The following is a 14,961-nucleotide window of genomic DNA, read 5'->3' on the forward strand; positions in this document are numbered from 1 at the left end:
ACTGAGTTTGGTGGAAAACGAGCTGTGATGAATCGGCCCAGGTTGTTGATGCAGTGACTGAGAGGTGGCGGTTTGAGCATCAGGAAGTGGAGAGGAGGCGGGCCGAGGCCTCTGGCTTCCTCTAAGTCTGGAGTCGCAGCCACAGGTTTTGTCTTTGAGCCCAGCGTGGCGTCCTCCTCCTCGGGCCTCAGTGAACTCAGCTGTTTTTGAGAGCAAAGAATAAACAGTTGTTCATTAAGTTTGTGTCGGCCTCCGTCTCCTCTGAGCTGGTCCTCGGCTCAGTGTGTGGAAGAGACGAGAGATCCAGGGGCCTGAAGGGATTCAGTGTCGCTTTGACCCCACTCAGCAAATCTGTTCAGATTTAAATCAGTGAAACCTGAATGACCGGAGTCAGAGCCTGAGGGCAGGATGGAAACGTCTGACAAGGAACCAGGAACTCACAATCTATAAAACATCTGTAGTTTCTGTTTGTGATGGTTTTAGTTAAAAGCAGATCATTTAGTAAATTATGTCAAATTAAAGTTAAATGATCAAATAGAGTCATAGTTGTGGAATAGACCTTTTCCAGTGGAAACCCTGCGAAGAGCATCTGAGCATCACAACAGCAGCTTCCACTGTTTATTTTTCAGTAACCACGAACACTGAAGTACCTGTTTCCTGCTCACCTTGTGGCAGTGAAACAATTAATCTACCTGAAGTCGCTTTGCTGGATCTCGTCAAACCTGAAACCCAGTTTCACACTGACCAGCCTGCAGCTCAGTTCTGGTTCTGTACCGCGGGTCCAGAGCTGAAGGTAGCTGCAGGTTGGGTGTGATGCCGAGCTCAGGTGTGCAGCCCTGGGCAGGAGCACAGGCCGCTCTGAGGGTTTGGCACCACTCTCCTTCCGTACCCCCATCCAGCCCCGCATCAGAGGCTGTGAGGAGGTGGGCGGGGCTAGAGGGGCGGGGCGGGGCGAGGCCTGATGTCATTGGTGCAGACTGGTCTCACGTGTCGGGGCCTGTCGAGCTGCTCCATCTCCTCCTCCGCCTCCGCCGGGACCAGAGCACCGCCGCCGAGGTCGGAGCAACACCGGGGTCTCTGCTACATCCACCAGAACCGGCAGCACCACCAGCACCACCAGCACCGGCAGCACCACCAGCACCACCAGCACCGGCAGCATGGCTCTGACCAGCGACCCCAACTACCAGAGGCTGGAGCAGTGGTACAAGGCGAACGCCGGAAGCCTCAACATGAGGGACATGTTTGACGGCGACAAGGACCGATTCAGCAGCTTCAGGTGGGCCGGGGGGGTCCGGGGGGGTCCGGTGGGAGCCGGGGGGGTCCGGGGGCCGGGGGGGTCCGGTGGGAGCCGGAGGGGGCCGGGGTCCGGGGGGAGCGGGGGGGGCAGCTGCACTCAACAGGGTGTAGCTGTGGGCGGTCGGAGGGGGGGTCAGCCCCGGGGGCCTCCTGCAGAACTCGCCGTGAAGCACGGATGTATTTTCTGTAACAGACACACGTGTGACGGTTTGATGATCAGCGTGATTATCGGTTATCGGTGATTTTCTCGGTGTGACGTAATCCTCCGGGTGTTTCCGCGCTCGGCGGCTCCGTGAATCCTCCGCCCGTGTGAAGGTCATCGGTGCCCGTCGGTGCTTCCCCGCCTCCGCCTCACACCGCTCCCGCTCACAGCTGCTCCATGTGTCGGTGAAAACCTTCACCTGTCTGTCGTTCACCTGTTCCAACGACCGACGGCCAATTAAATGACATGGCTAACATTAGCTGGCATGCTAATGCCCCAGCACCCGTTATCGGACAGCGCCTCAGATTATCTTCCTGACAGGAGACGATGTTGAATAAACTCCGTGGGAGTCGGTGAACACTTGGCTCATGTCATGAAGGACCGGTTATACCGTGGCTACCGTTAAACCTCATCATCTAAACCCGTCTCTCGTTGTTGCTCACGGTGATAAAACTGCACCCGAACCCCGTTAGAAACCGGGTGGAGCTTATATCTGCTCCGGGCAACGTGTCCCCCTGTGCGGTGGCGATGACCTGGGCGAAACTGGAGATGATGTTAAATGTGTGTTGGACGGTGTGTAACTGTGGCTCCAGGCTAACCGAGGCTAACCCTGGCTAACCGAAGCTAACCGAGGCTAACCCTGGCTAACCGAAGCTAACCCAGGCTAACCCTGGCTAACCGAGGCTAACCCTGGCTAACCGAGGCTAACCGAGGCTAACCCAGGCTAACCCAGGCTAACCGAAGCTAACCCAGGCTAACCGAAGCTAACCCAGGCTAACCCTGGCTAACCGAGGCTAACCCAGGCTAACCCTGGCTAACCGAGGCTAACCCAGGCTAACCCTGGCTAACCGAGGCTAACCGAGGCTAACCCAGGCTAACCGAAGCTAACCCAGGCTAACCGAGGCTAACCCTGGCTAACCGAGGCTAACCCTGGCTAACCGAAGCTAACCCAGGCTAACCGAGGCTAACGCTGGGGGCCACCTGTTGGCGCCGTGTCCGATAATGGACGCTGCGAGTTGCTCCGGTGTTTTCTGTTAAAACCACCGCTCGTCGTCCCCGGGAAGCGGCTCCATTCACACCGCGAACCGTCACCACAAACGGCGGCCACTGGTGAGACATGGGGGCGGTGTGACGGTGTGAGGGGCCGGGCTGACGGAGGCTGTCCGCTCCGCTGCCTCTGACTCACGGAGGCTACGTGCGATCCGGCGCATCCACCCTGAGCCCGGGGGGGCGAGCCGGTCCACAGGGACGTACGGTGTGAAGTCACGTAAACTCCTGTGCAGCGCCATCACTGACGGTGTTAATCCGGTCCTCAGGACACAGACTCCCGCAGGATTAGTGACGAACGCGTTAAAACGGCCCGTTATCGTTAAGCATTAACGTGTGTGTGTGTGTGTGTGTGTGTGTGTGTGTGTGTGTGTGTGTCCGTCAGTGTGAGTATGTCCGTCAGTGTGTGTGTGTGTGTGTGTGTGTGTGTGTCCGTCCGTCAGTGTGAGTATGTCCGTCAGTGTGTGTGTGTGTGTGTGTGTGTGTCCGTCAGTGTGAGTATGTCCGTCAGTGTGAGTGTGTCAGTGTGTCCGTCAGTGAGTGTGTGTGTGTGTGTGTCAGTGAGTGTGTGTGTGTGTGTGTGTCAGTGTGTGTGTGTGTGTGTGTGTGTGTGTGTGTCCCCGTCAGTGTGTGTCTGTCAGTGTGTCCGTCAGTGTGTGTGTCTGTGTCAGTGTGTCCGTCTGTGTGTGTGTGTGTGTGTACTTGTACTTGCTACATAGTAAGGACCAAAAAAAGTATTTTACTAACAGAGTGAGGACATTTTGGGAAAGTGAGGACATTTTGGCCGGTCCTCACTTTTTGAGACACCTTCAAATCACATGTTGAGGGTTAAGACTTGGTTTTAGAGTTATGGTTAGAATTAGGTTTAGGTTAAGGTCAGGGTCAGGGTCAGGGTTAGGCTCTCAGTTGTGATGGTTAAGGTTAGGGTAAGGGGCTAGGGAATGCATTATGTCAATGAGTGTCCTCACAAAGATAGAAGTACAAGTATGAGTGTCCCCGTCAGTGTGTGTGTGTCAGTGTGTGTCAGTGTGTCCGTCAGTGTGTGTGTCCGTCAGTGTGTGTGTGTGTGTCAGAGTGTGTCAGTGTGTGTTTAGCATGTTATATTGTTACAGGGCCTGGAGGTGCGTGTGTATTCAATGAGTCCGGGGGTTTTCAACAGAACTGCAGCGATAAACACTGTAAAAAACATCCGCACATTATTTTAATAAAACCAAAAAAAGGAAAGAAAATACGACATTTAGATGTTTTTCTTTGTCACATATAATGATCAAATTAATGTTAGACCTCCGGGGGAATTAAAGAAGGATCTCACCGTGAACTGGAAGATAATTTTAATTGTCAGTTCATCTGTCAGTTTGTTTTATTAATTAACAGTTTCAGTAAATGGTGAAGAAGTCACACAGCTGGAGCCCACGTCCTCTAATGCCTCGATTTACCTAAAACTCAGAACTTAGGAGACATTGAGAAGCTGGATCTCAGTCGATTGACTAACTGTCTAGTTGACTAACTGTCTAGTTGACTAACTGTCTAGTTGACTAACTGTCTCTACGTGCTAAATGTCTCCGACTCTGTTGGACAGCACCACTCTGGAGACAGATGATGGAGAAATCCTGCTGGACTACTCCAAGAACCTCATCAACCAGGATGTCATGGCCATGCTGCTCGCCATGGTAAAATACTCCCCTCTCTGGACAGTCCTTTATTTTGAATTATCACACACACACACACATACACACACACACACACACACACACACACACACACACACACACACACACACACACACACACACAGCCTCCTCTAATCAACCTTAAGCCCGTCAGCTCATGGTAACGCTGCTCGAGCTTCTCTTAAGTCCAGTCTCTTCACATGAGCTGATGATTGTCGTCCTGCCAGATGTTGATCAGCTGTGACACCTGCAGTAAAACACCAGCGTGTTCTGGTGTTTTACTGCAGGTGTGGGCGGGGTCACAGGTGAGCACTGGGCTCATTATCATTCATCTGAGAGCAGGAAATCACCCTGAACGTGTCATTAAACCGAGGTCGAGATGTTTGAACCTCAACACTGACTTCAGCAGGAGAAGGTCGACTCCTGGGAGGAGTGAGGCGTCGTGGTTCTATCACGCTCTCTGTTCACGTGTCCTCACAGGTGTGTTGGGTCAGCCACAGTAACAAGGTGAACACAGGCTGCCTCAGTGCTAGAGGAATTATTTTTAATATTTGTTATTGTGACTGGTTCAACGCTGCGTTTTTTCTTTCTTGCTGTTAGTGAGTGAGTGTGAACATGTCGTCCTGCTGAACTCGACCTGCTGCGGCTTCAGTAAATATCACAGGTCATTTCACAAGTTTAAAAGTTGATAAAGTTGTTTTATTCCTGGTCCTGACAGTGGAGTCAGGAACACGTCGCCCTGCACAGAGACACAGGTCCTGCTCTCAACACTGTTGCTCAAGGATCCAGTGAAACAGGAAGATTACAACACTTTATTTTGAAAGAGAAAGGCTTTATCGTCAGCCTGTGTGTCGGCTTTGTCCTGCAGAGTTGTGTTAACGTGTGGGAATGTGGTAACACAGCAGCAACACAACGACCTCCACTTCCCCCTCACACGGCACAAAGGAAGGAGCACTGAAGAAATAAAGTTGTGTCACTCTCTCTCTCTGCTGTGATAATCACTGTCAGTCTGAGCTGGAGCAGGTGGAGCTGACTGTCTGATGTTCACAGGCCAAGTCCAGGGGGGTGGAGGAGGCCAGAGAGAGGATGTTCTCCGGAGAGAAGATCAACTTCACCGAGGTACGCACCACACTGAGCCCTCTGTGTGTGAGCCCTCAGCTTCAGGTCATCTGCTGCAGCCTTTAAGTGGTTCTCAAACTTTTTCTGACATGCCGCCCCCCCCCCCCCCCCCCCCCCCCCCATGCTGAAAGATTGTTGACCCCCCTACCATGTTAGTTCAGCATGATGACATCAGCAAATTTATTTTCCTATATAAATGAAACTTTTTCAGCTTAGGTTCCCTCCATATTTCCCCCTGTTCACAGAGCTGCCCTCAGTTTGAGAACCACCAAGCTAAACTAAGCTAAGCTAAGATAAACTAAGATATGCTAAAATATGCTAAGCTATGTTATGCTATCTTCATATTAACGAAGAGATGTGAGAATGGATCAACCTGAACATCTGTCAGAGAGAGGAGGTTTTATCCATGGAGCTGCTCCAGATCCAGATCTCAGACTCACATCTGTCAGACAGATGATGAATCTGATGAGCCTGTCTCAGCTCCATGTGAATCAGGATCCAGCCTCTGTTCAGTGATGTGATGATGTCATTAGCCTGCGTCTCGAGGTAGAGTCCAGGGACCAGCAGGTCAGTGCTTCGACCCTGATGTTTGTGATCTACAGAGACTGCAGACTCATGGTGACTCTGTCAGTGTGTGTGAGGGGTGGTGGGCCCCTCCCTGACTGAGCACACACACACACACACACACACACACACACACACACACACACAGGTCATGATTGTGTAACAGCAGTGACGGTGCAGTTTGTACAGACACGTATTGATCAGTGAAGACAAACAGGAGCAGATTTAATTAAGAATTAACTAATAATTACATTCATTACAATTTGATCAACTGTTACATTTAAAATAAAAACAAACATCATCACAGTTTTCAACCTGAGTTTTATTCTCTTTATTTACATTCAGTGTGTTTATACCTGCAGCTGATGGTTATTTTACTATTTTTTTCTATTACTTTATTATTGTTTTCATCATCAGTTAAAGCTCCATCCAGTCTAAAGGTAGATGTCCATGTGTTTGTGATTATAAAGCAGGTCTAGGTTCTATATTAATACTGTGAAAGTATCAAAGCCTCAGTCCACAGAGAAATGCACACAGCCTGTATTCAGACACTGAGCCTTAAAACCAGCCGTCAGGACTTCTGGAACTTTGTGATGTCACAGCAGTCACCACCTTCAGCCAAGCCCCGCCCACCATCCAACCTTGCAGGATTTGTGTTAACCTGAGTAAAATCTTAAGTGTGATGTGTAGAGACTCATGTAGTTCAGAGTGTAACACGTGTGTGTGTGTGTGTGTGTGTGTGTGTGTGTGTGTGTGTGTGTGTGTGTGTGTGTGTGTGTATGTATATACACAGGGCCGTGCTGTGCTCCACATCGCTCTGCGTAATCGCTCCAACACACCGATCAACGTCGATGGTAAAGACGTGATGCCAGAGGTGAACCGGGTGCTGGACAAGATGAAGGCCTTCTGTCATGTATGTAGTGTGTGTGGGTGTGAACACACAGTTGTCACCACAGTGTGAGACATGATGAAAAGTGACTGTGTTGTGTTGTGTTTACAGAGAGTCCGCAGCGGTGAGTGGAAGGGCTTCAGCGGGAAAAGCATCACTGACGTGGTGAACATCGGCATCGGGGGCTCTGACCTGGTGAGGGGCCCCTCAGACACACACCTCAGGTTTACCTCAGTGTGACGTCCTCTGCACACAGCTAGAAAACACACACAACACTTCTGATGTTTTACAAATATAAAAGACAAGACGATCTAAAAAGAGAAGTCATGAAAATAAACCACCAGAATAAAACAAGAGAATAAGAGCGAAACCTCAGCCACCGAGCGAGACTGAAGTTCATTTGATTAGAGGCAACAGAAACGTTTGGACTCTGGTTAGAGGAGTGAGTCGGAGCAGATGTGGAGCAAAGTGTGTAAAAGACACATGTAACTTTAGTCTTGATTTATTTCAGATGTAAAGTCATGTGGCGGTCACAGCCCTCACCAGATGCTCCACAGATTAGAAAAGCATCACAACAGACACAAAAGTGTTTGGTGTTTTATCCTGAGGAATAAATCTGTGACCTTCAGTCCCTGATCTTCACCTTGATCCTGAACTTTTCACTGAATTTTCAAAGGCTGTGACTAAATCATTTCAGTATTGATGAATCTGCTGATTATTTCCCGGCCACTCTTCATTATTTATCAGAAGGTGAGTGTGTCGTCTGACGCAGGAATGAACCTGAGGTTCACCTGTGGTCGTCTGCAGCTGTGATGCAACAGGTTCAAGGTGCAGCCGGCTGCGTCCTCAGGCAGCAGAAACAAGCTTCCTGTTGAAAACACGTTGGTTTCATAGACAGTTGTGTTGATGTGTGTCACTGTCAGTTCATTATTGTGTGTCACTGTTGACTGACGCACAATTACTTCAAAAGAACCTTCAATCTAACTCTGCTGAGTGTTCACAGAATCTGGCTGAGCTCCGGCTCTGTCGTGGCCACAGGACAGTCGCTGTTAGAGAGAGTTGTTCAGCAGAGATGTCTCTAACATAGTTGGTGATTTAAGTGTTGTTGTGTTTTCTGGGGTAAACTCTTCATCTTGTTGTGGTTTGACTCAGTGAAGTCAGTGAGTCGCGCTCACAGCTGCTGCTTTGACCTTTGACCCCTTCTCTGATGTCGTAACCATGACGCCTCCTTATCTGCTGCTCCGTTCTGTCAGAACCTCAGGTTATTGTTCCTCATTAATTCTGACTGCAGATCAGTCTCAGCCTGAAACAATTTATTAAATTTCTCCTGCTCTGATTGAACGATTCAGCCTGTTCCCTCCCCCTCTCTGACACCCCGCCCCCCAGGAGGTCATCAGACATGTTCATTGAGAGGTGTGTGTGTGTGTGTGTGTGTGTGTGTGTGTGTGTGTGTGTGTGTGTGTGTGTGTGTGTGTTGCGTTCAGGGCCCTCTGATGGTGACCGAGGCTCTGAAGCCGTACTCAGCTGGGGGACCAAACGTTTGGTTCGTCTCCAACATTGATGGGACTCATCTGGCCAAGACCCTCGCTCAGCTCAACGCAGAGACCACGCTCTTCATTATTGCCTCCAAGGTGACCACACCTGTGTGTGTGTGTGTGTGTGTGTGTGTGTGTGTGTGTGTGTGTGTGTGTGTGTTTCTCAGTTTGACCTCTGGACTCACTCCCATGTCGTTTGACCCCCTGCAGACCTTCACCACCCAGGAGACCATCACCAACGCAGAGTCAGCCAGAGACTGGTTCCTGCAGACAGCCAATGACGTGAGTGTGTTTGTGTGTTGCCTCATCAGAGGAGCAGGTGGATGTGAGGTGGCTGTCCTCCACATTTAAATACAGCACTCTGTAGTGTTCCCTGCAGGTCAGAGGTCAGCTGTCTCTGACACTGACGTCTCGTCCATCATCCTCACATTGTGTCTTCCTGTCGTCTACAGAAATCTGCTGTCGCCAAACATTTTGTGGCTCTGTCGACCAACGCAGTAAGTTTCTCTGTGACCCGGTGCCGTGATCAGCTGATCACCGAGCATCGTCTTACTGTCCTGTGTCTGCAGCTGTTTGTACACAAACACCAGTCTGACCTTCACATGGAACAAACTCTGAAGCTGAAAGTCTGGTTGTCATTGTGCTTTGACAATAACTGTGATGTTTAATAATATTTTCTCATTAATAAGATGAATCTGATGACGAGGTGACGGCTGACGCCTTTTCTCTTGTTCAGACTCTGTCCTTCCTGCACTCGTCTCTGAGTCTGACTCAAAACACACCACAGAGTTAAAGCTTCAGCTTCATTTATTATTATTATTATTTTCATTTCATGATAAAATCATTGTTGTGAATTCTTTTGGCATTAACAGTTTCCAGTTAATTTTCTGTCAAATTTAATAAATGAATTATCTCAGAGCTGCAGATTCAATGAAGACAAATCAGATACACAACATCCTGTGTGTTCATGTCGCACACGGAGCCATGTTCAGTCTGTAGTCAGGTGTTTTCTGCTGTTACCTGGTTACAATCAACTCACCTGTAAGTTAACTTCTCCTCTTCATCTTTTCCCTCCTCTTCAGGCCAAAGTGAAGGATTTTGGCATCGATACAGCGAACATGTTCGAGTTCTGGGATGTAAGTGTGTGTGTGTGTGTGTGTGTGTGTGTGTGTGTGTGTGTGTGACCTGCTCAGTGGCAGGTTGGTGAAGGTGACATCACAGCTGGTTGCTGTTCACCTTCCTGCCACTGAATTATAAACTAACTCAAACCTGATCAGAGCTTCTGAACGCAGCTCAAAGTTTGGATACTGTTCTTTCCTCTGATTGGTGGAGTGACTGTGTGATGTCATGTTTTAGTGGGTCGGAGGTCGTTACTCACTGTGGTCAGCCATCGGTCTGTCCATCGCTCTGCACGTAGGTACGTCTGCTGTGAACGCTCATAACCTCCCTCAGACCAGGGCTGGGTATTGATCAGTGAAGTATTGATGAATGTTTATCAGCTGTAATATTAAAACCAGAGTTTCCATCGTCTTATTACTGAAGAGAGGAAGAAACAGATCATGTGACTGATGTTAAATAATGTGACTGGTCTTCATACTCAGGTCCTGCTGCAGCATGTTCCTGCATGAAGTGACTGACTCGTGTTTGAAAAGCACAAATAATTATGATGTCGTTAGGGAGGTGTAGTTGTCTCAGTTTAGTAACGGGGGGGGGGGGGGGGTCACCTGTTTCCTTGTTCTGGCTTCATTAATGTTACTTAGTTGTTCTTTGTGTACAAACCATAAACAGTTACATGTGACCTCTGACCTGTGTGTGTCTGTGTTTCAGGCTTTGAAAACTTCGAGCAGCTTCTGGCGGGAGCTCACTGGATGGTAAAGAACTTTCTTCTGTGTGAAAATCTTTTCTCAGTTTTGATCTCAGAGGCGTCTGAACACGTTCTCACCACGACGAGCTGAGACAGTTCAGAATGAAATCGTCCACTTTATTCTGACTGTGGTTCAAAGACTTTGACATTAAAATCAAAGCGAGGTTGGATAATAAACAGCAACAAAATACAACTTTTACACAAATGTAGAAAACTCAGATCTCGTTTGGTTTTATTTCATAATGAAGAAACCTCCACTTGAAATATTCACCAAACAACAAAAAACTGAAGCAGAACAAAAAACTATTGAAAATAAGTCTGATCTGTTACTGTCAGAGGTTATTGATGCTGGCTGATACTTAAAGATCAACTCAACTGATGGATTTTTAATCAGATATTGATTTTTGATAAACTGAACTGATAAATCTCTCTGCAGGACAACCATTTCCGCAGCGCCCCTCTGGAGCAGAATGCTCCCGTCCTGCTCGCCCTTCTGGGCATCTGGTACGTCAACTTCTTCCAGGCTGAGACTCACGCCATGCTGCCCTATGACCAGTACATGCACCGCTTCGCTGCCTACTTCCAACAGGTCAGTGGGGTGGTGGTGGTGGTGGTGGTGGTGGGGGGGGGGGGGGCATTTTGGCTGGTCCTCACTTTTTGAGACACCTTCAAATCACATGTTGAGGGTTAAGACTTGGTTTTAGAGTTATGGTTAGAATTAGGTTTAGGTTAAGGTCAGGGTCAGGGTTAGGGTTAGGCACTCAGGTGTGATGGTTAAGGTTAGGGTAAGGGGCTAGGGAATGCATTATGTCAACGAGTGTCCTCACAAAGATAGAAGTGTGTGTGTGTGTGTGTGTGTGTGTGTGTGTGTGAGTGTGACAGCCTCTAAAATGACCTTGAACATCATGAAGCTGATGGAGGACAGAGCAGTAAAATCCTCACAGCTGATCCTCGGCTGCAATGTTGTCGATGTTGTGAGCGGGAAAACGTCTCGGTGACTAACAGAGTGTCTGTCTGCTCCTCAGGGCGACATGGAGTCCAATGGGAAGTACATCACCAAAGACGGCACCCGTGTGAACTATCACACCGGACCCATCGTGTGGGGGGAGCCAGGGACCAACGGACAGCACGCCTTCTACCAGCTCATCCATCAAGGTCTCACACCACAAACCTTCACACGGTTTTCTGAAGAACCACCTTTTTATTGATCGTCTGTTGGTTCCAGCTTCTCATATGAGCAGATTCCACTTTTCTCTGTCTTTAAATGTCACAGTGAACTGAATCTTCTGGACCTTAAACGCCCAGAAATTATAATGGACATTGGTACATAAAAAGATGTTCTATGATGTTTTGACTTTTTGTACTTTTTTACGATGTAAAGCACTTTGTGATTTGTTTTGAACCTGTGAGAAGTGCTGTATAAAGAAACTGAACTTACTACACTGAAAACAGGAAGCTCACTGCTTCCCCCTGAGGAGACTCCCGATCTGGTCATTGAAGGTTAACTGACTCCCTCTGTCCTCTCCAGGTACTCGTATGATTCCTGCTGACTTCCTCATTCCTGCCCAGTCTCAGCATCCAATCAGAGACAACCTCCACCACAAGGTAACGCCCACTGCCCCACCCTGTCTAAAAGTTGTGCTGATGTGTGTTTGAGCTGGAACTTGTTGGGACTTTGGACTCAAGGAGCTGCAGGTGAATTATTTAGACACAGATTCATACGGTTTTCTTCTTTTCTTTCTCCTTCTCTTCTGTATAAACAACCCAGGAGGAAAAAACTAATCTCTTCTCTCCCAGGTGTTGTTTTCATGGGTGGAAAAAAAAAACAAAAAGAAAAAACCCTTCCCTCTCATTGGCTGTTTAGACAGATGAAAAAAAAGACCCTTGTTAAAAAAGAAAAAATGTCACTTGTCTTTCAGGGCTTCCGTAGATTCATGCTGTCAGAAATGATCACGGCATCTCCCCAACCATCACACGTGCTGTCTGATTATGGGATAAGCCTGTTTTTACTGAAGCAGTTTCCTGTTTGCTGATTTGCTGACTTTGTCTCCAGATCCTGGTGGCAAACTTCCTGGCTCAGACAGAGGCTCTGATGAAGGGAAAAACACAAGGACGAGGCTCGTAAAGAGCTGGAGGCCGGCGGCATGAAGGGCGACGCTCTGGAGAAGCTGCTGCCTCATAAAGTAAAAGAGTTTTCTTTAACAGGAAACAGTGACGCTCAGGTTTTAGCTGTGGACAGTCACTTCCTGTGTGTCGTAGACAGACCAAAGCATCTTGACCACATCACTCAACTAAATCAAAGTCTTGGTCGTTAGAGAGGAACTTTGAATAAATGATCTCAGAGAAAAGAGGATTTGACCTATTAAAGTTAAAAAAGTTCTGATTATTAAAAACTCCGACACTTCCTCTGGTTCCTTCTTCCTGTTTTCAGGTTTTCCAGGGGAACAAGCCAAGCAACTCCATTGTTTTTAAGAAGCTGACCCCGTTCATACTGGGAGCTCTGGTTGGTGAGTACTGGGAGCTGAGAGCAACAGATCAGCTGAACATGAGCACACATGTAAACACCACAGAAGAAGAGAGCAGTCGTCAGTTTATCAGCAGCTCAGAGCTGGAAACAGGTTCACAGTTAAAGATGAGGTCACTAGAGGTCAGCCCAGCAGCTCCACCGCCACCATCACTTCCTGTTTGGTTTTACTTCAGTGTTTCTGCCTCAGTTCAGGTTTAAAGTCACAGAAATATTTCACAGGTGTGACACAGGTGAATCTACCTGAAACAACACAACCGCACCGACTGCAGTTTCCTGGAGGCTGACATGTTAATGTTGATCACAACAGGAGATGATCAGTCTACATTAGAAAATCAACACCTGCACAACACCTAACCCTCTGTCTGGTCCAGATGTTTACTTCCTGTCAGACTCGACGTTAAAATCTGTTTCCTCCATCAGAAACTTTTCTCTGCGTCACAAACAGCTGATTTTTTTCATGTGATTCCTTCAGTCTCTTCATCCACTGACTGGTTCTTTGTTTTCAGCAATGTACGAGCACAAGATCTTTGTGCAGGGCGTCATGTGGAACATCAACAGCTACGACCAGTGGGGGTGAGTGACACACATGCTCCACTTACTAGCTTTTTCCAGAGCTTTCAAATGCATCCCACAGCCTTCCTCAGCAGATGGAGTTTGCTCAGTTGTCATGGAGATAGATCTTCATCAATCTAGATGAAAGCTGCAGAAGAAGTTCGTAAGAGGACCTTGAGCTAAGATTTAGACTCTAATAACTGAACATCACATAATAAATAAAAAAATGAATAATAATAATAATCCAGCTTGTTTGGGTGGAGCTACCTGCACATCAACAGCTCACATGATGAAGTCATGTTTATTTCCACAGTCATGTGACACTGACACCATTTCAGGATTCTGAAAATCAATGAAACTAAACACTTCCTGTGTTTTTTTTTCATGTGAAAAATATTCCAGACTTCCTGTTATTGGGAGGCTTTTAATGTGAAAAATGTTCAGGAAGTGTTGAGTTTCAACATCTGATCTGAAAACGGGTTCTGGGACTCTGAGCTAATCGGAGACCTGGACCCTGTTTGAGGTGTTGCATTGTTGGACTCCTGCCTCGGAGCTGGGGGGTCCTGTAAACCTGGTGCAGTACTGAGTCCTCTTCCTGCTCACAGGGTTGAACTGGGGAAGCAGCTGGCGAAGAAGATTGAACCAGAGCTGAAAGACGACTCAGAGGTCACCTCCCACGACTCGTCCACCAACGGCCTCATCAACTTCCTGAAGAAGAACTTCGCCTGAATCCTGAATCCTCCTCCTCCTCCTCTGCTGGACCCCCCCGCCCCCATAGTCCTCTCATTGGCTGAATCGTCTCTGAGCTGTGGGAACGAGCACTTTATGTTTGTTAATGTGTTTCACTTGAAAAGGGAATTTATCAGTCGCTGTTATCTGAGAGACCAAGATGAACGTCCTGTAACCTGTGCAGATGTTACTGTAGGTGACAACACGCGCCCCCCCCCCCCCCCCCCCCCCCCCCCCCCCCCAACCCCCCTCACTTTAACACAGTCAGCACTTCAAAATAAAAGTCCCGTTTGTCACTGAACTGTGGTGTCTTGGTTTCATTGTCCTGAGCTGATGACAGAGCTGCAACACAAACACCTGCCTTCTCTATTATTGATCAGTTAATCTGCCAATAATCCACCATAAAAAATTTAAATATTATTCTGTGTGTAACATGTTAAAAACCTAAAATATTCAGTTAAGTGTCCTAAACAACAAAAGCTTCAAAGGTTCAGATTTGATTAAACAGAACAGTTAATTTTTGCTGTGTTCTAATGAGCTAACGAGCTAACTATCTAGCTCATGAACTAACTATCTAACGAGCTAAGTAGCTATGTAACAAGCTAACTAACTAGCTAATGATCTAACGAGCTAACTAGCTATCTTTCTAATGGGCCAACTAACTATCCAATGAGCTAACTAATAAGCTAACTATCTATCCAACGAGCTAACTAACTAGCAATCTAACAAGCAAACTGACATGCTAGCTAACTATCTAAGTAGCTATCTAGTTGCTAGCTAACTCATCAGAATAAACCAAACAACTTCCTGACCTGAAACTAAACAAGATCATGATACTACACCTCCTCATGATGTCATAAAGAAGGAGCCAATCAGCATTGAGAGCAGGTACACAGTGGACCAGTCAGCTGCTTCTCTACACACACCTGCCACTGTATGGAGAGAAACACATAAACACAATAGAACAA

The 14,961-nt window shown here is 47.6% G+C and overlaps 1 protein-coding gene across 1 annotated transcript; it reads left to right on the plus strand.

The window, feature by feature from the left end:
- Nucleotides 1-957: 957 nt before the first annotated feature.
- gpia (glucose-6-phosphate isomerase a) lies at nucleotides 958-14,294 on the plus strand. Its single transcript, XM_071461718.1, is given in 19 exon segments — nucleotides 958-1,276; nucleotides 4,125-4,215; nucleotides 5,265-5,333; nucleotides 6,691-6,810; nucleotides 6,898-6,981; nucleotides 8,271-8,417; nucleotides 8,532-8,603; nucleotides 8,774-8,818; nucleotides 9,404-9,457; nucleotides 9,678-9,738; nucleotides 10,149-10,192; nucleotides 10,622-10,774; nucleotides 11,211-11,340; nucleotides 11,714-11,790; nucleotides 12,239-12,292; nucleotides 12,294-12,368; nucleotides 12,617-12,692; nucleotides 13,219-13,285; nucleotides 13,870-14,294. Coding segments are annotated over 19 exon segments (1,662 nt in total). The 5' UTR covers nucleotides 958-1,157; the 3' UTR covers nucleotides 13,994-14,294.
- The last annotated feature ends 667 nt before the right edge of the window (nucleotides 14,295-14,961 follow it).

Source organism: Trachinotus anak, unplaced genomic scaffold (genome assembly GCF_046630095.1).
Source record: "Trachinotus anak isolate AG129_WGS33_773 ecotype Australia unplaced genomic scaffold, CSIRO_AGI_Tana_v1 ptg000002l, whole genome shotgun sequence".
In the NCBI taxonomy this organism is placed as follows: Eukaryota; Metazoa; Chordata; class Actinopteri; order Carangiformes; family Carangidae; genus Trachinotus; species Trachinotus anak.